This window comes from Paramacrobiotus metropolitanus, unplaced genomic scaffold (assembly GCF_019649055.1).
Source record: "Paramacrobiotus metropolitanus isolate TYO unplaced genomic scaffold, Prichtersi_v1.0 Parri_scaffold0000080, whole genome shotgun sequence".
NCBI classification, from domain to species: Eukaryota; Metazoa; Tardigrada; class Eutardigrada; order Parachela; family Macrobiotidae; genus Paramacrobiotus; species Paramacrobiotus metropolitanus.
This window is the reverse complement of record NW_026570300.1, coordinates 492,995-514,600: the sequence shown is the minus strand read 5'-3', so window position 1 is coordinate 514,600 and position 21,606 is coordinate 492,995. Positions and strand designations below refer to the sequence as shown.

The 21,606-nt window shown below is 41.1% G+C and overlaps 1 protein-coding gene across 2 annotated transcripts; it reads right to left on the bottom strand.

The window, feature by feature from the left end:
* Nucleotides 1-406: 406 nt before the first annotated feature.
* LOC129595640 (uncharacterized) lies at nt 407-21,388 on the bottom strand. Of its 2 annotated transcripts, none has more exons than XM_055492700.1 (6): nt 20,991-21,388; nt 20,882-20,920; nt 10,618-11,452; nt 7,887-7,998; nt 1,311-2,074; nt 407-802 (listed from the first exon to the last, which is right to left on the bottom strand). In XM_055492700.1, exons 2-5 carry the CDS (start codon nt 20,909-20,911, stop codon nt 1,840-1,842), a joined length of 1,212 nt encoding a protein of 403 aa, XP_055348675.1. In that variant the 5' UTR covers nt 20,912-20,920; nt 20,991-21,388; the 3' UTR covers nt 407-802; nt 1,311-1,839. The 2 variants fall into 2 exon arrangements, with proteins under 2 accessions (XP_055348675.1, XP_055348674.1); XM_055492699.1 differs by having other exon boundaries at nt 21,015-21,388.
* Between the last annotated feature and the right edge of the window lie 218 nt (nt 21,389-21,606).

The window sequence follows — 21,606 nt, the reverse complement described above, 5'->3', positions numbered from 1 at the left end:
TTTTTATCAAATTTTGAGTGGAAGGTAGGATTCTACGGTTAGAAGGGTCGGGCGCAATTTTGAATAGGTCTGCTCTAAGTTTGACCTCACTGCGATTTGAAACATGGTCTCAGCATCGAATCTTTAAGTGCAGTAGATGCAACCATGTGAAAGTGAAATAAGTATTTGTTTTGTTGACGACTGTCACTGCCCTATGGTAATTTTTTGTAAAAACTGCCCCAACTTGGCTCCCCACGGCTGTATGATCGGAATCTTTTATTGATGATGTGATTGATGTCTTGATGTTTACTGTTTACTGCACTGCCGTCTGCACATATTCCATATCGAGATCGAAAGCCTACTAGTGGTGAGTAGTGAAAATGCAAAAAAAGATAGCAATGCGCAGAAGAAGCGGGGAACAGGATCGCAGAGGAAGTTCCCATTTACATATCCTAGAAGCCAGACAATAAAAAAACAGCTGGTTAATTTATCGAAGATTTGCAGGACATAAATTTTCAAAGATAATTAGCAGTTGTCAAAGCAGCTCTTGCCATTAAACAGTTGTAAGACAATCAGCTTATAGCGTCATAGCGATATGCCCCATCCCGTAATAAGGGATCCCCAGATCCTGGTATTATCCTGGAAATATATCAGGATCGTCTTTCCGAACGATATCAACGTTGATGCAGCAACACCGCTTCACACTCGGAACACCTCGTTTATACCGTGGGTGGCCATTTTACTCCATGTCGATAAATCGACAACCCTCAAGTCGACCTCGTCCCACACTTTTGGTTTTCCGCAAGAGTCAAACCCACTGAACCTGAGCAACACAAACTTTTCACGTTAAACATATTGTCCATGATAAGACCAGAAGTGAGTTCATAATGTGCGTGATGTCACTGATCTTGTGGCAGCACTAGCTGCTAAGTTGTGTGAGCCATGGCCCTTCGTGACCTAGGGTAAGCTGTACTGTAAATTGTACAACGACGAATACAAAAAAATTAATAAGATTAGCATTCACATTGGTTATAGCAGCATTGTTCGGACCGTCGGAGAATATTAAACAGTATTGTACTATAACCAGACATACGATATTATTATTAAAAGTCAGTGCTTAGACCAAGAAAGCTTTTTTTACTTCCAACGCTACCCGACGATTAGTAGCATCATCCCGCTCATTACGATCTTACAAGCCCGACAAAGATAAGCTATTGATTTAAATTAATAAAATATGGACTTCAAATTAGAACTGAGTTCGAAGGATACATAAGACGCTACAGCTCACAAGAATTTTATTAAAGCCTGTGGGCTATGAAGTATCCACTTACATTAGGAGGTAATCGCGAATGCTCTGCCAGTCCTCTGGGTAGGTCAGGTTGCTAACCCAACGCGCATGAACAGCCGTAACCTTTGCTACAATGTCCTCCGTGACCGGCAAGAAGCCATCGTTCAAGGCGCACATCAAGCGGCTGGCCATGTGCATGCTGCCGTCGCTGCATGGCAGGAGAAGCTTCGGGATGGTGATCTGTAATTTGTCAATGGCCAATTGCTGCGGCTTGTATGTAAGAGGCAACATCCACTCCTGCTCGTGAGCTGGCAGGGGACGAGAAGTCAGTTCCACGCCTACATGCCGCTCATAGAAAGAATTATGCACGAAGACACTACACATATGCTGACCAAAAAGGTCGGAAACTTTCCAGTTGAGCAGCAAGACGATGTCACAAATTTTCTTATATGACGTAACAAGAGTCGCTGCTCCATGCTTTATACGCGACCGTTCGCATACAGGAAATCCATTCGGCTGGACGGTAATATGGTCTTTAAGCACTAATAGTGGCACCCTAATTTCCATGGCATCTAACAACGGTTCCAAAACGAATGTGGTGGGAAGACTCTCAAGAGTGTCAGACTGATTGTCGTTGAGCTGATTGAGCGGCTGAGCAAAGATGCCGCTTTGAAGCAGTTGTTGTTGTCCGCCTGGAGGAAACAGTTATCGCCGTCGGCTTTGAGGTGCCAGCAGCTTTCGAAAGAGATGGTGACATGTTCCATTATTTTAGAGCTACTCAGCAGCAACTGCCATAAAGCACACACTCTGTGAAGAGACAAAAAGATTTGATTACAGTACTTTTGCTATGAATGATAAATTACAACTATAAAATTCTGTATGAAGAAACAAGGACCGGTTCGAAATCCAAAATGGCAGCAAAAAAATTCACTTACACTGATTGCTGATAAGTTCAGTGCGTATTCACAGTTAGCACGATCGTGGTATTACTCGTATTAGCGGAAATAAGTACGGTATTGTAGAATTCCATAGTTAGTGCAGCTATTAGCCGCTAATTTACTCAGCGCAATTTGCGCGTGGTCTACTAGTGCCAAAGTCTTTAAATTGTAGAATTTATAGTGATTTTCATTTGCCTTTTGTTTTTGCAAGACGGAAATTACCAGCGACAGCAGCAGCAGCAGCGGCGGCAGCGGCGGCCTATTTATTTTCATACATTATCGAGGATAATCAGTAACAGTGAAATTTTAACTACAGTACTACATACAGTAGTAATAGTACTGTAGTCATATCATTAAAAAAACCAAGCCTATTGCAATAAAGCATACGTATAAACTAAAACGACTCGGTCATCCATGCATAATAATGATAATTACGTCAAAACATAAAACGTGAATACTAGCTTTCAACTGTCGACAAATACCGTAGCTTGCTACAGTTTTGTTTACACAGTGAAACAGCAAAATGGGCCTTTCCGACAAGTGGCCGAGCCCTCCTAGTGTTAAGTGTCAACAATACTTCTATATTCCTGTATGTACATTGTACACACAGTAACACACTACACACTATTTTGAATTTGTGATGCATATGCATGGCTATTGCAATGGCATGTGCTATCTGCTATTCTATTGTAATGTCTTAATTCTTACCTGTTGTATTTGTCAAGTACTTGTTAGCTAAATTAAGTTATTATTATTTTTATCACTAGGAAATTATAACCACTCTTTAAACGCTCTTTACACCTTCATTTAATAAAGGCAATCCTTTTCGCACACCGTACTTTATAGAAACTTTTTTCTATTTATTAAATAGAAACACCCTGTCAATGTATTTTATATTATAGGCACCCTTTTTATTTCTCTAACAATAAGTAACATATTGCGAATACAGAATTTGATAAAATCACAGCCTGCGTGCGTCCGTCTTAAAACTATGTAATCGCATACGGAGCACAAACTACAAAGTTGAGTCACAAACACAGTCAGGCTTTCCGAATCAATCCGCTTATCAGACGGCGAGGTTGATCTGCTATTAGTAACTTACAAGTTAGATCAAAACAACGTTACACCCTCATTAACAGAATTTCTTTTATTAACAGCCTCGACGACGAAACGATGAAAATTTTAATTGGCCTGCGTCTTGGAATTGATATCTGTGAGCCGCATAACTGTACCAAATGTAATAAACACGTTGACAAGTTGGGACACCACGGGTTATCATGCAGCTACTCAGCTGGTAGCCATGCGCGCCATAGAGGACTAAACAGCATTATATGCCGCGCTTGTGTTTCAGTTGGTGTTCCTGCTAAGCTTGGGCCACGCGGCACATCCTTTACAACAGATCAACGCTCTGACGGTTGTACAACGTTCGCCTAGAAAAGAGGAATGTGTCTGGCGTGGGACGTGACGTGCGTCGACACAATGGCCATTTCCCATCTCCCATTGACGTCGGTTACGGCAGGACAAGCAGAAGAAAAGACGTCCCGACTGTACGCGTATCTGCAAGGGCGCTATATCTTTTCCCCCATCGCCTTTGAGATGATGGGCCCCTGGGAGCGTCCGATCACTTCGGCCGCGTTACATTTCGGCCGCACAGGTTCATTTCGGCCAACGTTCATTTCGGCCGTGGCTCACTTCGGCCGACACTCATTTCGGCCAACACTCATTTCGGCCAACGCTCATTTCGGCAACTGGATGTGTCGGTCATCTTAGGCTCTCTTAGGTGTCCTATGTTTTCTTAGGTCTCCTTCTGTTTTCTTAGGTTTTCTTAGGGTTCTTAGGTTTGTTATGGTTTCTTTGGTTTATTAGGCTACCACCCATTTCGCCAACCGGACATTTCGCCAACCGGACATTTCGCCAACCAGACATTTCGCCAACAGCCTACAGGATATTTAGCCTACAGTACTTTACGTTTAGCGCCTTAGTCTACAGGACAATTGGCATATGGCACTCTTGGCTGGCCAAAGCAGCACATTTTACATGCATTTTTATTTTAAATGTACAATAAATACATACGTACTGCAGCACATTCACACGTTGTAGTATTACAACAAGAACAAAAACTATTTACAAATATTTTCCCATTTACACCATAACTGACAGTGTGCCATGCAAGGTAAAATAATTAGCAGGAACGTATCGAAAGGCGATTACATGTACTTCTAACACCAAATGCGGCTGAAATGCAAAACTCAAAATATATTAGCAGGAACGTATCGAAAAGCGATTACTTCTAACACTAAATTCGGCGGAAATGCAAAACTCAAAATATATATGAAGTCCGAATTATAAGACAAGCTGCTACGCTGCAGTTTGACCATGAAAACCTTACAACATGATTTCGAGATTAATGGCAACCGATCTCAAATAGCTGATCGTATCGATTTGCCCGTAGTTGGATGCAACGTTTTTTAGCCGCTTGGTGACCTCCAGGTATTGCTTCCTTTGTTTAGGAATTTCACCTGCCATGCGTGAAGCTGCCTCTGTTTGCTGGTGAACAATTTCCCGACACAGTAGGTTGAAAAATTGATAAATGCCGGGATGGTCTTTATTAACGACATCAGAAAACGTGCGATGCCAAGCTTCTAGGCGATTGGTCGTACGGTGAATATCCCTCTCAAGTCTATCCACACAGCTCCAAAATTCAACAGGATACAGAGGCCTTTTAATGCGACAACCGGTTACTCGAAACATAGTTGTTGTTTCGCCGACGTATGTTGTTTTCAAGTACTCGATTAACACATCGTTGTGTTTGAACGGAAAAAACTGGCGCGTCCAGGAGTTCAATAAGCGCTCGTTCTACATCCTGTACCGGCACGAACGCGAGGGCAAAAAGCATGCGACAGGAAATGTTGAACTCTGCATTGGTCGCATAAATAGGCCCGTGTCCCAGGGCAACGAGTTTCCGGTACAGGCTTTGTCCGAAGTGGAAGTTGCAGCCTGTAAATTAATTATTTGCAAAATTTTTATATCTGCAAAAAAAAATTAATAATAGTTAATAATCAAGATTAAGTGACAAGAATTATTAATCATCAATGAATGCTAATAGTATTTCTGCTTTCACTAACAGCAGTAGTAACTAGCAACGGCGTATAACCTTTGAAAATCGTGACATAAGTGCGGGAACAAATTAGTATTAATTAATGCCACTCAATAACAACTAAATAAGAACGATCTAAAATAATTATAATTACTGACTAAAAATCTGTAATCATAAAAACAAAAATTACAATTAGCACAAATAATAACAGCTGTTGCAAAACAACAAAATTCAAGAAAATTAAGTACGTACAGAGAACCTGAATATTTCATGTTTTAATATTTACTTAAACTGCATAAAAAATTACAATTTATTCCATTAATAAAAATATTATGTTAATTTCACCTCTTAATTTTGACGTGGTAAAACATTTCGGAACGCAATCACAGCCGACTGTTCGAAATCCATCAACATGTGTTCGGGTCCGACTTCTTCAGATCCACTTTTCTGCATCAGTGCGTCACGGATAATTGTGAAAAAGCGTCGATAAGTGAGCTCACATTTATTTGGCAACAACGCATAAATAAGCGGAGCCGTTGCACCACAAACATCAGCATGCACCGTGTACAACTGCGTGAAAACAGGCGGGCTGACGCTGAAGGTGCCATCGCTCAGCCAAACATTTGTTCTCTCCAGATAATCGAAGCATTTCGGATCTCCGAACACAATAATCCGATGAATGTCTTCTGCACCAGTATCGGCAGTTAGCACGGATTCATTGCGCGTTGTTTCTTTCAGAAAATAACTGCCATCGATATCCGCCAAGCAAGTTACACGGCCGGTAGGGATACCTTCCGCTTTTCTTTGGCGTCCAATGGTTTTGGCAAGAGCGTTGTAAGAAGACATTTTTACTGCAGCATATACAGGCATCCCGGCGCGAACTTCATCAATAATCTGCCGTGGTCGCTCCACTGTATTGGTTGCACGAACCTTTAACGCCTGTCTGGCTGATTTCGCAGTAACCTTTATGACATCCGGGGCATGAGAATGCTGGCCGCGCTCAACAGCTGCGCCATCGGCATAATATAAACGAGCACTGCAGTGGGCCCTTTCTCGGCAACGCCAGTTCTGACAATTCTCCGTTCTGTCTTCTGCGCGTTTCCAGAATTCGATATACTCATAACTTTTGTAATTTAACACTTTGCCTTTGCGGTTGGTAAAGAAAACGTTATTTCCGTCATAATTAACTAGGCAGTTAATTATCTGTGCCCTACTATGTAAATACGTAGACAAAAAAACCTGGAAAATTGTGGTTAATACGAAATTTAAGATTATCCAACGGCTTTTTCTGTGCGCATATAAGAAGTGGCACTGAGGGTTCGATTTTACGCTTAATCAGCCTTGCTCATAATATGCATATGACTGAGTAATGATTTCGAATCGAACTCATTTACATCAGCAATTGTTCATGTGCCGCTCAGTTTCGAATCACATTATAAGATGTAGAATCTGTACGTCATTGCAGCGTTGAGCCGTGTGCATTAATGCCAATGGCATATATACGATGTCTTATAGCAAAGTACTGTAGTTCAGTAAACGGGAGCAAATCACCCGGTTGGCGAAATGTCCCGTTGGCGAAATGGGATGATACCGGGTGGGATTATGCGTCTTTTTTGTCCTAAGCTGTAAGTAACATCTTTTTGCCGTCCACTGTACAGTGTACAGGATGGGATGACATCTGCCAATATTTCCGCTGAAGTACCTGTTATCTCACAGGCGCCACCTCAACAGTCCTAGTCAGAATCAGACTCCTCACTTTACAGAAAAGCTTTCGCCTGATACGCTGTAGCCTGTAAGGGTATAAGGGCCCGCGCTGAGGCGCTGAGTCTGAGACCTGCTATGTAATACAGACTGCAGTGTAGGCACTAGGCAGTTTCAGCGAATTACGGTTTAACTTTAACCGTAGTCAAGCTGAACAGACAGAGCGATAGAGGTAACAAAATGGGCAAAAGGTCATGTGTCTTTTACAGCAAAGTTTCAAGAAGATCGGGTAATAACCAGACTTTTGGTACACGACAATGCATTTAAACTTTTTGCCCATTTTGTTACACCATATCTCGGCAACCGGATGTTGCGCGCGCAAACGGTTTTCATAACAATGTAAACAAATCATTTAGCTTTAGAATGACATAAGTCATAAAGTATTACAAAAAAAGTGATTCGGAGTGAGGGCAAGCGACAGTTTTGTATATGTATACCATTTTGGACGATATGTACCGGGCCATTTTCCTTAACAACACCATCATTTCCTTAACCGGGTTCCTTAGCGCATCCAGCCGGACTGCGGGAGATCAACCTGGGCAAAGACGTGTCCGAAAAGAACCGGCAGAAAACCGGCAAACGAAATTATATGATTTCAAAACTGAACATCAAAATTACGGCCGGCGATGCTATCATCATTCGGTCTGAGTTACTACAGTATGTAGTAGCAGATCAGCCTCACCGTCTGATAATCGGATGGATCCGGAAAGCCTGACTATGTCTGTATGACTGTATGCCATCGTATTCCCGGTAGCGACCCAAGGAAAGGACGGGGCAAAATCGTGATGGAAACGAAATCAATGACCGCCAAGATATTTCTTACCGTTTGGTTCTCATTTGTGAATGCAGATCCAAATGTGACAAGACATCCCTTAAAAGTGAAGGCGTCAGATCGCGGATACAGGCAATAAACATCGATGCATCACCTTCGGTATCTAACAGAAAAATGACATTCAAAATTCTGATTAATTATTGTGACAGTCAGTCAATAACAAGGATACAGACAGTTAGTTATGATATTATAGGAATCCATATCCGCACTAAAAAACGGGTGTACCGTACGCGACTCGGGGCGAGTCAAACGGCTATTCACCCGGGCCTCTCGGCATGGGAGCCAAACGACTTACGTTTTCTTAAACTCTAGTTACTCTACCATTTTTAATTTTGCCAGGCAAAAAAATTTATACTACATAAGGTGTTGCATAATCGATGCCGCTAATGAAAATGGCTGTCAGCACTTAGCCGTAGTCAAGCTGACCAGACAATGTGGCAGCACTATATCTCCAGACGGTAGATACACGTCAGTCTTAGTTACTAGTTTTATTACAAGTGCAACGAGTTGCCAAAAACGATAATACATTTTTGCTGCCGTTTAAAAAGAATATAAAAAGCTAATCCTGCGTTCTAATAAAGGCATAAGCGTAAACAGTTTCGTAGACACTTCAGTGACCTGACTGTTTGCTATCTCAGGAGAAGTGGTCCGGATAACACTTCGTCGACTGGCAGTTTTGAGCAACGAGGTCTACTTTCATGGTGTAAGCCAACAGAAGAGCACGATTGGTCATTAACTTTTTCTGCCCAATGGTGCCTTTTGTTTAAAGGATGTTTGACCAATTCCATGAAGTGAGAAAACAAAAGAAACAGAGTAAGACAGGTGCGCCAGATTTACTCGTGATGAAAGGGAAGGGAGACAACAGATCAGTGCTATCTCTTTCATCAGCCCAGATGATCCGGATCGACCGTATATGAGAGCACCGGCTTGCGGTATGCTCACCTGTGCTGCGTCTTCTCGGCTGCTCTAGTTGTCTTCCTTGTATGCCTTTTTGTCGAGCAAGGGAATCATTGGGCAGTCTTCTCAAACTTCCCATGGCTTCCCATTTTTTTGTTGGGTAACGGCATAACATATATCACTGAAAATTTACCAGTTACATACGAATGCTGTTTAGTATAATGCCTGATTTTCTCGAAACATTTCATTCACGCAGCAGGACGGTGTGGCCCTTTGAATGCGCATGTCCCAAAGGATGGTGACTCACACCATCTCAATTCTGGACTTCCGGTAGCACTGAGAAGGTCGAAAACAACACTATCAAAAACTAGACCCGTTTTCATGCACATAGCCAAAAAATTTTGTTAAAAAATTATTTTTTTGAAATTTGTTACTGAATTAATAAGGTCACTTCTGGTGTGAGTAACCGTGCTAGTAGACGAAGTGATAAAGTGCGGATAACGTGTGCCCGGCCCGGATAAAGTGCGCGAAAGCGAAAGTTCCCGTGCATGTACGAAATTACGAATATGGTACCACTTATCCGAGTCCCTTCCATATTTATGATAGTCCCAGCGGTCATTGGGAAGTTGGTTACCACGGATGCCATCTGGCTTAAGCTTGTGTGGTCACCTTCTTGCCACTGGCTCATTGGAGGATGGTTCGTGATGACGATTTTAAGGCTGATTTCAATCCATGATAAATGGGAACAGATGAATGAAACAAAGATCGAGTACTGTACCTGTACACAATGCCACAACGTGACCCACGCTTGACGGTGTACTATACGGTAACCCGGATACAACTCTTCGCAGGTAGAAAAACAGATCCGTACTCGAACCGAGCAAGCCAATTTCGATACATTAATCATTCCGGCCGCGAAGCATGCCGTCTGCGTTACCCAAATATTGCTTATAAATTTGAGTTTTGACGAATTTAAAACAAAATCGAATAATTTCGAATTATGGCTTACCCGTAAACACCGTAAAGAAAACGTAAACAGCTCGCTTTACAATAAAGTGCACATGGTGACACTATATGCGACAGAGGTTGAAATCATCCCACAGTATAAACAAAGAGAAAGAAAACACATAGTACCGCAACGGTTAGAAATTTGCTGTAGCAAAATTCAGTACTGTAACGATCCCGTAGAGTTTGTGTACGGGAACACAGATCACGGGCAGCGTGTGATAGATCCCTGCGCGAGCATTATATGTTTGACTCACGCTCACTCGTATCATTGTAACTTTAGTAAAAAATTTTTTCACAAGTCAGCTCGCTCGATGGAACAACGCTGGACGAATCTGATCAAGTTTGTTTCGCGCGAAGCGGGAAGTCACGCTGACTTTTCGCGCCAAGCCCGAGACCGACGCGCAATTTTACATTAAAACCGCTCAGAATTCTATAAAAGCTAGTACAAACAAAAAAACAGCGCTCAGTTCGCTAGTGACCTCGCTCGGCTCGCGCAAGGCAGGAGCGGTAACAGCCCAATCATCCGGCGCGCGAGCCGGGTGCCGAGCACAGGGCTCGGCGCTGGCACAGGGCTCTACGGCTCTACCGTGTGCGTGTCCCGTGTAGGAGTCACATAATTACAGCGATTTCGGCACGTTCCAGTGAAAGGGTCCAAACCTGTGGCACGGTTTACAACTTTAACCCAGGACTTCCTAAATCAGCGCTCCCCAGCATTCCTAATACGCGGCTCTAGGGTGCCAAATCTATAATTACGGTACCTGGCGTTTTGTAGAAAGAATTAAAGTAGAAATACCAACAATTAGGATAGGCGACTAACCGACTTCGTAAGGTATATCTTCGCTTGAGGGGGATATTCGATAGTGCATAGGCGGTAAATCAACGCGGCTGGCCAGATGTGTTCCCAAGATTTCCGGCAAGCTTTCAGCCATCCAGTGTGTCGGTTTTGTGTCCGTTGCGAGACTGGCGATGATGAGCATGCAACCCTCCTGGTCAAAACGAAGATGAAATCGGCAGCGGTCAGCCTGATTTTCATGTGTTAAATTTAATCTGGCTTGAATGGCGTCCTTAACATGCTTGATGATGCGAAATTTGTCGGAAGGATCACGCAGAAGGTCTTGAGCGTGGCCAAAAGGGATGCAGTGCTTGGTATACAGAAAACCACTGCGGCGGTCTAGCAAAGATGGTTCGCTGGGTGGTAACGCACTGGCCACTTGGCGGAGGTGGACCAGCTCGAATCCAGCACTATTTGCTTGAGCGCTAGTACTGGAAATTTCAGTCCTGATGCAAAACATTTGACAGTCCGAGTTACAACCATAAAGCGTGTGTAACATGACGGCTGGTCGAAAACAAAACGGTCCGTTGTATTCTTCACGCAGTGCCGCAAATATCCGAACGTTCTGACTCTTGTGCCAACCTTTGTTGGCGAGCTCTGTATCCCAGTACGATGGCAGAGGCCAGACGTCTTTCATGTGCATCCAGCGAGCTTCGACTAATTTGGAACTTAAGTGGACGAAGACGTAGTCACCGTCAATATCTTGGACATTTCCAAGCCACCATGTGTCATCGCTGCGGACGGCAACAGTGTTGTGATAGCTAATTTGATTGGCTTCTGCCAGCAGCGTCTGATATAGCGGCATCCCTTTTATAGGGGCCTAAAATAAAAAATCCTTTAAAAATTGATCAGAAGTCATAAATAATAAGAATCTTTGGATCCAATGCAGCAAATGTCCAATGACCACAAAACACAAAGTTCCGGCACTATCTTACAGAACTCACTTAAAGTGCGTGTCGAGCGGGCCTAATACATTCGAGTAAGACAAATTGTTACCACGGGCACGGAGGCAGCAATTAGTGCAATAATATAGAAAAAAATTGGAATTGCGCGGACCATTAAATAAAAAAAGGCCTGTGGTCACAGGTTCCGACCAAAATTTTACCGACTAAAACGTACTCGTATTTATGCGCAGTTTTTATCTCCTCGACCTCGACAACTCGTGGTCAGTTTAAGTCAAGCTAGCTCTTGAAAAATTCCATATTTTCTGTAGCTGTGCCAATAGATTTTTGTTTGTTTTTATTAACCAGTGGTCAGAAGATGGTTTCACCAGTTCTCAAGTATGGGAAACGTAAAGAGCACTCGAAGAAGTATTCACTGCACAGCAGAAGTGCAGGAAACGTAAAGAGCACTCGACGAAGTATTCACTGCACAGCAATAACAAGAAAAAGTACTTAACACAATGACTGCAACCAACTGAAAAACTAAGAGAATTAGTTATGGACCGATCTACATGTAAATGGATGAAGATGTTTTTACACCGATCCAGACTTCCACGATTTTTTCAATTTTAAAATGAATTTAAAATTTTTGAAATTCGTTTTAAAATTTGAAAAACATGCTAGAACAGTGGATCGGTGTAAAACATTCTTCGTGGTTATGTGCATTTACGTGCAAAATCTGAAAGAGATCGGTCCATAATGACTTTACACCTGAAAGCATTTAAACTTTGGGAATTTTCACAGCCATAACTCCCGAACCGGATGTTGCGCGCAAACGGTTTTCAGGCCTGTGTATACAAATCATTTGACTACAGAATGTCATAAAACAAGAGAAAAAGGGGTTTGGGAGTGCGCGAAAGTGAAAGATTTCGTGCATGTACACGAATTTGGTACCATGTACCGGGCCACTTCCCTTAACCAAGTCAGTTTTGGCTACTAGAACTACTCGTTTAACCGGTTAACTAAAGTTGAGTGGTTAGAGGTCATCTTAAAAAAATATCTGCACTAAAAAGCAAGCTCGTTTTATGCATCCGCTATAGTCTCCGTTGGTTTAGTTTTGGTTTAGTTTTGGTTACTAAATTTTTTAGTTTTGATCAGGTTGGCTACCGATCACTTCGGCCGTTTTCATTTCGGCCGCGTTCATTTCGGCCAAAGTTTTTCGTCGCCGTTCACTTCGGCCACAGTACATTTCGGCAGACTCTAATTTCGGTTTAATTTGTGCAGGAAAACGTTAATTCCGAATTCCGATGTAACTTTGTAACTTTGACAGTAATTTATTATTTAAATCAAAGAAAATCTAAGAAAACGATATTGGGCTGACGTCCACTCCTGGAAAGGCTAAAAATTGAATAGAACTAAGAAAAATACCAAACGTTAAAACCTTAAGAAGCCCTAAGAAAAACTAAGTAAGCCAAGGTACAGAAGATAACTCACCGATACCAAGAATAACCAACGAAAACCTAATAAACCCAAGAAACTTAAGAAACCTAAGGAACTTAAGGAACCTAAGAAACCCAAGAAAACCTAAGAAACACAACAAAAACTAGGAAAACTTGAAACTTGGAGATGGCTAAATGTGATGTTGCCCAAATGAGCGGCGGCCGAAATGAGTGCTGGCCGAAGTGAGCCTCGGGCGAAATGAACGCATGCGGCCGAAATGTAACGCGGCCGAAGTGATCGGACGCGGGTCAGGCTACGGTAAGTTAAGCGTTAGTTATTATAGAGGTTAATTTTTCACTAGCTCTATAAAGTTTTACTGCTGTTATTTGTGGCTGCTCCCCAAATTCGTGACGTTTAGCGCAAGACCGCTTCAGCCACGACGATAACTCGCGAAGTTACCGTAAGGCCTGCGCGCTTAGCAAAGCACTGCATATCCGGGTTCAGTTGAGGCGCACGTACGTACGTGCTCTGTATCCGCTAAGCGCGATGCGACGGATGCACACTTAACTACCATCGCATTTGCTTTTAATTTTGCGCAACTGCAGTTTTAACAGCGTTCAGCGATCAGCCAAAAGAAAAAATTAACCTGTCTACTATTTTTAGTTTGCCCATCTCTACCGGTCACTTACACCACCACCCCAAGTGGCGCGCTACATGAATAGCTGCTGATCGCACAACGTGTTTTTTAGTCATCAAAACAAAATTGTAAATGTTGGAATTTCAAATTTCTGAAGTTTGCAAACGCGAAAGAGCGGTTCTTTTAGCTTGCACGGTTGCACCCGGTCCAGTTCTAAGTATTAAAATTTCCAGTATAAGTTCCAGTTTTAATACTTTGAACACAAATTATTCTCTAACCACAGGCTACTGAAAACCAAAATCAGCGTGCGAACCTATGAAAAGTATCTGTATACTCGTAAAAATCTTCATGAAATCTTACGAGGAATATTAAAATTAATAAGTAACGCGCTTTGTGTATAATAAATGAAACTAGAAATATGAAATTTTTTTTTAGTAAATAGGGCTTCCAAAACTGTAAGTATTAGTAGGCTGATGGCCGGGTCATCGGTGGCAGTCAGCATGAGTCAGAACACGGCTCAGTCATGCGAAATTTAATCCACGTTTAAAAAATGGCGCACCTATCTTAAGGCCATGGCTATGCCGGCAAAATTCTTTTAGAAAGTGCAACATTCCCAGTTATTCGAAACTTAAACATTTTTTCGATCCAACTGTTTACATAGTTAAATCCAAGAAAAATTCAGTACTAACAGCCCCAAACAAAAACCGAGCGAGGCGCTTTAAAATCGGTCTCAAAGTTACCACCCAAAAAAACTAACCAGTCCGAACAAACTCATAGGGGAGATTTGGGGTCGTTACAAAATAGACAATAAAAATCCCTAGCACCTTGCGAGAGCTTTGAGAAAACAAAATTTTAAAGCTGTAAACAGCGATAAACACTTTTCTAGTTGATTCTTTAAACAATAACTTCAGTAAAACTTAGTTTTTTCAAAATCTCTCTTGCAGTTAAACTATTGAGACATTCACCTGTTGACTGCGTGATTTTTGTAATAGAAAATGTGCTCCGTAAATGATTAGTTCCATTTCAAAGCTTATCGACCGCTTTCCAAACGGGTGCCTTTGTAAGTTCATGTAAGTGGCTACCACCCATTTCGCCAAAGGAACATTTCGCCAACCGTGCATTTCGCCTAGCAGTTTGAACTGAAATTACAACAGCAGTTCGAATCGAAGTTATCACGAGTAGTTCGAACCAGAATTTTAACATGAGAAAACAAAACCTAAAATAAAACCTAAGAAACCTAAAAAAACCGAAATTATTACGAAAAGTTCGAATCAAAATGTTAACATGAGAAAATAAATACCTAAGAATAAAACCTGAGAAACTTAAGAAAACCAAAGAAAGTAAAAAATTGTGTCTGTCGAAATGCCCCTTTGGCGAAATGTCCCGTTAACGAAATGGCAGGACACCTTTCTGGTACTCCATAGTATTTACTATTTAGTATTTACTACTGTATTGTGCACTGGTGCAGAGAAGGCTCTTACGATAGTTTTGTTTTGATTTTTCGAGAGCCGCACTAATTGCGGACTCTTTCAGCACACGCTTCCATGCCACATACGCTCCCATGCCATCCCAGCAAATTAATAGTTCTCAGAAATTTGTGAAGTATGAGCTAAGCTCAGCTAACTCAGGGATGTAAGGTACAGTAACTGCTAAAGCTAAACCGTAAACAACGAGTGCCTGTACTTGGTGCGCTACCATTTCGGAATATGGACATTTCGGCATTGGACACTTCGCCATAAGACATTTCGGCATAAGACCATTTCGGCATAGGGACATTTCGGCATACGACAATTTCGGCATAACATTTAAATAATTTACTGTTTAAGAACTTACTGAGCTTTGAAATTTACTAAACCTAAGAAATCTGTGAAAGCGAGCAACGCTAAAAATTCCAAGAAAATACAAAAATACGAAATCCTAGGAAAACGTCGGCAAATCTAAGTAAACTTTATAAAACCTAAGAAAACATCGGAAAATCTAAGAAAATTTAAGAAGGCAAAAATCCTAAGAAAGCCTAAAAGACCTAAGAATACCTAAGAATGCCTAAGAAACCAAAGAAAACTAACAAGGTTTAAGAGAACCAAACAAGCCTAAGAAAACCTAAAAGACCTAAGAAAACCTAAGCCGAAGGCCTAAAAAAGCCTAAGAAAACCTAAGAAAACCAAACATACCTAACTTAAGAAAACCTAGGAAAAGCGTACGAACCCTAAAGAGTCCTAGAAGCTGCCAAGCTGGAAATGACAACCACATTAAAAAGGTAGTTTAAAGAAATTTCAATGAAACTACTGCATTGAGCAAAAAGAAAGGATATAGAAAGGATATAGAAAATTCAACTGGTATTTTGCGAAACAAAACATTAGAATATAGAAATGTCCGTATGCCGAAATGTCCGCCTGCCGTAATGTCCGTATGCCGAAATGTCCTTATGCCGAAATGTCCCTATGCCGAAATGGTCGGACACGCTGTATTTAATGGGCTATCAAATCACGTAACCGACAGCAAATTTTGGAACTTTAAGATTTAATAAATAAAAAATACAGCCTCAAAGAGCACGAGCCACGAAGTACTGCACGTCTGCAGTCTGCACCAGACTTGGGCCACCTTTTTGGTGGAGTGGGAAAAATCCCACCTTTTCCGCCCACCTCCACCTTTTTTGGAGGGAGGAGGTGGGTGGAAAGTTTAAAGGTGGTGGGCGGTAGCGGGGTGGAAAATACGAGCGCGGGCGGAGGTGGGAAAAATTCAGAAGTGGGAGGAAAACGGGCCCGCCACATCAAAAAAAATTGTTTTTCAGCAAAAAATCGAAAAAAACATTCCGCGCTCCGCGCGGATTTGATGACATCAGTGTCACTTTTCGTGACTTGAACACGTGAAAAATTAAATAAATTTTTAATCAAGTGATTTCTGTACTATTTTTGAAGTGCAACACAAGCCTAACACGCAATAAAACCTGACGAATTTTTTTTGAAACAAGTGGGCGGGCGGGTGGACAGTGGAAGCATTTATCGTTGGCGGGCGGAGGTGGGCCATTTTTTTAGCGTGGTGGGGTGGGGTGGAGTGGAAAATTTGTGGGGTGAGGTGGGGTGGGTGGAAGGTGGAAAACGCAAAGGTGGCCCAAGTCTGGTCTGCACTCTGCAATATTAAACACACTGCAGTAGAATGTACTCACTACTCACTGTAGTGCATACTGCATACGCATAGTGCTGTATCAATAGATTCATATATCCTTACGTCCTTATTTTTTGGAAATTATCTCCTAAATCAAGATTGATTTTTTCAGTAAGTTGATAATTTTATAAAATAAAGCATCGCACAAACGCTTCTACCTGTATCTTTAAAAAAATCTTAAGTTTTGGAGTAGGTCTAAAAAAATTTTTAGAAGTTGTAGTACTTAAGGGTTGTTAGTACTTAACGGTTGCTAGTTTTGGAAATTATCTCCTAATTCAACGTTGATTTTTCCACTAAGTCGTTAATTTTATAAAATAAAACATCTTCCAAAGCTTCCTACCTGCAGCTTGGAAAAGAATTTCTGGTTTCCGGAACGTTTCAGAAACCCTTTCAAACTTTCTGTACTTAGCGTTTAAAGTTCATAGAAATTTCCAGTAACTTCTGGAAACGTCTCGAATGAGCAAATACAAATTTCGCAGCTTAGCAACCTGAACTACAGATCTCTGTATGTTATTTAAATTGTCAATTCCATCAAAAATTCAAAACTATAACTTTTTTTAAATTCTTGAAACCTTTAAGACGTTTTCAAAACATGTTCGAAAACCTCAAAATAACTATTAATTTTTCCAAAGTCGGCTCCAAAGCTTTTAAATTTCCAGAATTTCTAAATATTTCTAAATATTTCGACTCGGCCTCGCGCAGCGGGGCCGTTACCTCTAATTTTTTTAGCCTCCAGAGTTTCGAAATTTTAAAAATGTCTAGAAATGTCTGAGTACCTCAATATCTCGCGGTCTTAAGGCATTTGGCCGGATTGGCCCGGTACATACTACGAGTACATAGCACCAAATTTGTATAGTATATCCACGACAACTTGCGCTGCCGCGCGCTCCTAAACCCTAATTCTCATAGCGGTCCTCATACTCATAACCTTATTTCTAATTCACAATTCATACTCAAAACGGCTTTCATAATCATAATCATACTTTGATCCTACCGGTTGTCATATTTTTGTTCATATTCATAACTCAAGCCTTTACCGCTACTCATACCAGTGCGCTACTGCGCTTAATGTTATTAGTGAAAGCATTATAGCATTCATTAATCGTAAAAACCGTAATATTGACACTAAGTTTTAATAGCTGTTGCGCAAATTGTGCACCGTTCTTGAATTTAAAAAAATTTTTTTTTTATATCTGCTTTTGTCCTGGATAGCAAACTGCGTTATTACTGTTCCTGTGTTCCATTGCAGTACAGTGTGCACGATGCTTTTGTCGAAATTTAATTTTGTGGAAAGTTAACGGCCCGTTAACTTTTTGTTTGGTGGAAGCTACGTAATAAGCCCATTAACATTTCAGGTTTTTTTTCATTAGCACTAGTTTAAAAAATGGACGAAAGTGGACAATGGTAGATTTTCTTGCTGTTTTTATATGCAGATTAAATTACCTAGCTTTCGTTTCTCAGTTCAAGTTTACTGAAGTCATTTTGTAATGAAGCCATTTTCTAATAAATATTTTTCGCTACTAATTCAGGTAAAATAATTTTTTACGAGTGGACGAAAGCGGGCGGTGGAGTAGACTTGCATGAACACATGGTTGTAATTGAATATTACATTTTTGACACACCAGCATGAGTAATGGTTAAGATGTGAGCAATAATTATAAATAAATTAATATGATGACCGGTAGGACCAAAGTATGATTATGATTATAAGGGCCGTTATGAGTATGAATTCGGAATTAGAAGTAGGATTATGAGTATGAGTATGAGAGCCGTTACGAATATTAGGTACATACCTAGCCTGGCTAGCCATGCAAAAAAGTGTTTAGGATTGCGCGACAGCGGAAGTTCCCGTGTATTTACCCGAATTGGTACTATGTACCGGGCCAAATCCCTTAATTGTCTAATTTATATGTAATTTCTAAGTATCTAAAAGCCGGCCCGCGGCCCGTTTACCGTATTCACTCACATAGCGGCTCTGTGATACTGGTGGTAGCTTGGGCATTTACTAACCTCGAAATCTAATAAACATGTATTTATTTTATCTTAATAAATACTGAAGAGCTTGACTGATGGCTGAAAAAATCTTACTATTAGTATCTAAAGATGCAGCCTGCAAGGACACCTTGGGCGAACGTTAACTGTTCCCCGCAAGTTTCCATTAATTCTGCGCTGAAAAAATGGTATTTTATGGGCATCGTGTACAGATACAGGTCGATCGCGCCAAGTGTTTGCAGTTTTTTTAAAAAATTATAAAATGTCAGCCGTCAACAATTAAATAATTATTTCATTTTAACATGGTTGCAGCATGTGTCTAACATGTTTTGCACTTGAATCGCCCTGTTGAGAACGTGTTTCGAATCCCAGTGATATCAAAATTGTTTCCGACCGTCTTGCAAATGGGGCTTGACCCATCGGCCGTGGTTGCAGTCTTCCGACTTTAAATTTGTTTAGAGCTTTCGTTGACGTCTTATCGCAAAAGTGATAAATTTGGGCTGTTGCCCAACCAATACTCTTGCGAAACATGCCTGCCATGAACCGAGTTTCACCAAACCCGCCTGACCTTTGCAGAGTCAGTGCGGGCACCGTTAAAAGGGTGGGCAACCCCACTTCCGCCGTCTCAGTGCAGCCATGGAGTGTCTCAAATGTGCATTCTTGACAAAATCACGTTGAGAAAGTGTTCACTGTCCGCTTAAAACTTTTCATCAAAACAAAAGGCTCAAGACGTTCCAATCCGCCCACTTTCTACAGCACTCATGACTTTTTTTAGTCATCGCTTCACTAATTTTTTTCTCCATTCGTCCAGGACTTATATCTCCTTTCCTGTGTTGTAGATATTTGTCGACACTCCAAAATTAACTCAGGTAGTCCATGTCTAATTCATGGAAATTATTAGTTTGAGATCCCCCGCTCCTTGCGCTAGGCAACCACATTTCTCGGTAGGTGCTTTCTACCACATAAGTCTATGGAGATGCCCTTTGCTTCGAGTTCCCCTCGATCACTGATCACGCAAGATTTTGCTAATAACGCGTAACGAACATCTTAAGGGCTGTACAATAACTTCCAGAATACTCCAGGCAGCAATCTTAACGCTGAGATTTTCCCAAGGGTAGTTATAACCATAAAAAAACTGACAGGTGCCCCTTCCCAAAAAACACCGCTCGGCTCCCTACTAGCACATTAAAGATATTAGTTTTGATGGTGCTGGATTTGCAAAAAAATTTTATTAGAATTTTATTTTTTTTAAATATGCCGACAAAGCAACAAAACGACTCACAGACATATTTTTAATTTATTTTTGCAACTGCCCACACTTGGTGTGATCGACCTGTATATGACCCCACTCAATCCATTTTATCACCGTTAAAATATTATCTGTGGAACCAAAAAATTCAAGTTTTCAGTTCATGAGATCGGTAATATAAAGTTACATTAAAAACGCGATAAAAAACCGCATTTCTTCATGTTTAAAATGTTTTCGCAGCTGGCCTCGCTGGGTTTTATATTTGAAATATTTCTCAAAATTTTTTTTATTGCTGTACGAAGTATATATTTTTTATTGCTGTACGAATTTTTGTATTTTTTTCATACTTCCATACCTCAAACACAACTGGTCGCGCGATAGCGCGACCGATACTTGTATTCTTCTAATATTGTGTGGCCACAACTTCTGAGCCTTTTTTGCAAATAAAAATACTGTTTCATTTATACTACGGAATTATTCTTTCTTTCTACAAAAGATCGGAAATTTTTGAATTTAGACCCGGAAAATGTGCCCTGGTTAGGCTTACGCGTACTATTACGCTTTTCGTACAGTGAGTTATACGCTAAGCGGATACGACTCACTGTAAAAAAGGGTGCCAAGTTGAATCGACAACACAGTAATACTCGCATATAGGGATTAAGTACCATTTTACCACATAATCAACCAAGAGCACAGCCATAGACCTCTATTTTCAAGAGCATTGCTTTGACATTGATTTTTGTCCGTTTCGCCCAATAAAGAAAATAAATTTAACAAGTATATCATACGAGATCACAAATAAAAACAGCTTTGTTGCTACCTTAAAACTAAAATGTTTTGTACATATTCAAATTGATATTAGTCAGCCACCAACCACCAACTTACCATAATGGTCGCAATCGTTTTTTCGCCCATAGCAGTGAGCTGAAAATAAAAACCAAGATGATAGATAGATGACATATATTTATAATTTTTCGATTATGTCATTATTTACTTTAGATCTTCAAGTGTGTATAACCTGATCAAGGTCTGTTAGTCGATTCTGTAGTTGCACATTGTAGGAAATCCTGGATTCTCTGTTTTCCAAGAACATGCTGCCACAAATGATCAAAGAAACGCGTTGCGCCCCAGTTCGTCAGAGACAGAGCTACTCTCTCTGTGCTCTATCGCTCTGTCTGTTCAGCTTGACTACGGTTAAAGTTAAACCGTAATTCGCTGAAACTGCCTAGTGCCTACACTGCAGTCTGTATTACATAGCAGGTCTCAGACTCAGCGCCTCAGCGCGGGCCCTTATACCCTTACAGGCTACAGCGTATCAGGCGAAAGCTTTTCTGTAAAGTGAGGAGTCTGATTCTGACTAGGACTGTTGAGGTGGCGCCTGTGAGATAACAGGTACTTCAGCGGAAATATTGGCAGATGTCATCCCATCCTGTACACTGTACAGTGGACGGCAAAAAGATGTTACTTACAGCTTAGGACAAAAAAGACGCATAATCCCACCCGGTATCATCCCATTTCGCCAACGGGACATTTCGCCAACCGGGTGATTTGCTCCCGTTTACTGAACTACAGTACTTTGCTATAAGACATCGTATATATGCCATTGGCAT

Excerpts from the sequence above, each read along its gene's own strand:
- LOC129595640 (XM_055492699.1), bottom strand. The coding sequence starts at position 21,089 with ATGTTCTTGGAAAACAGAGAATCCAGGATTTCCTACAATGTGCAACTA. Across the intron at positions 11,453-20,881 it reads AAACGATTGCGACCATTATG|GCCCCTATAAAAGGGATGCC; the intron begins GTAAGTTGGTGG and ends TTTTTATTTTAG. Across the intron at positions 2,075-7,886 it reads TCACAAATGAGAACCAAACG|AGTGTGTGCTTTATGGCAGT; the intron begins GTAAGAAATATC and ends GTCTCTTCACAG.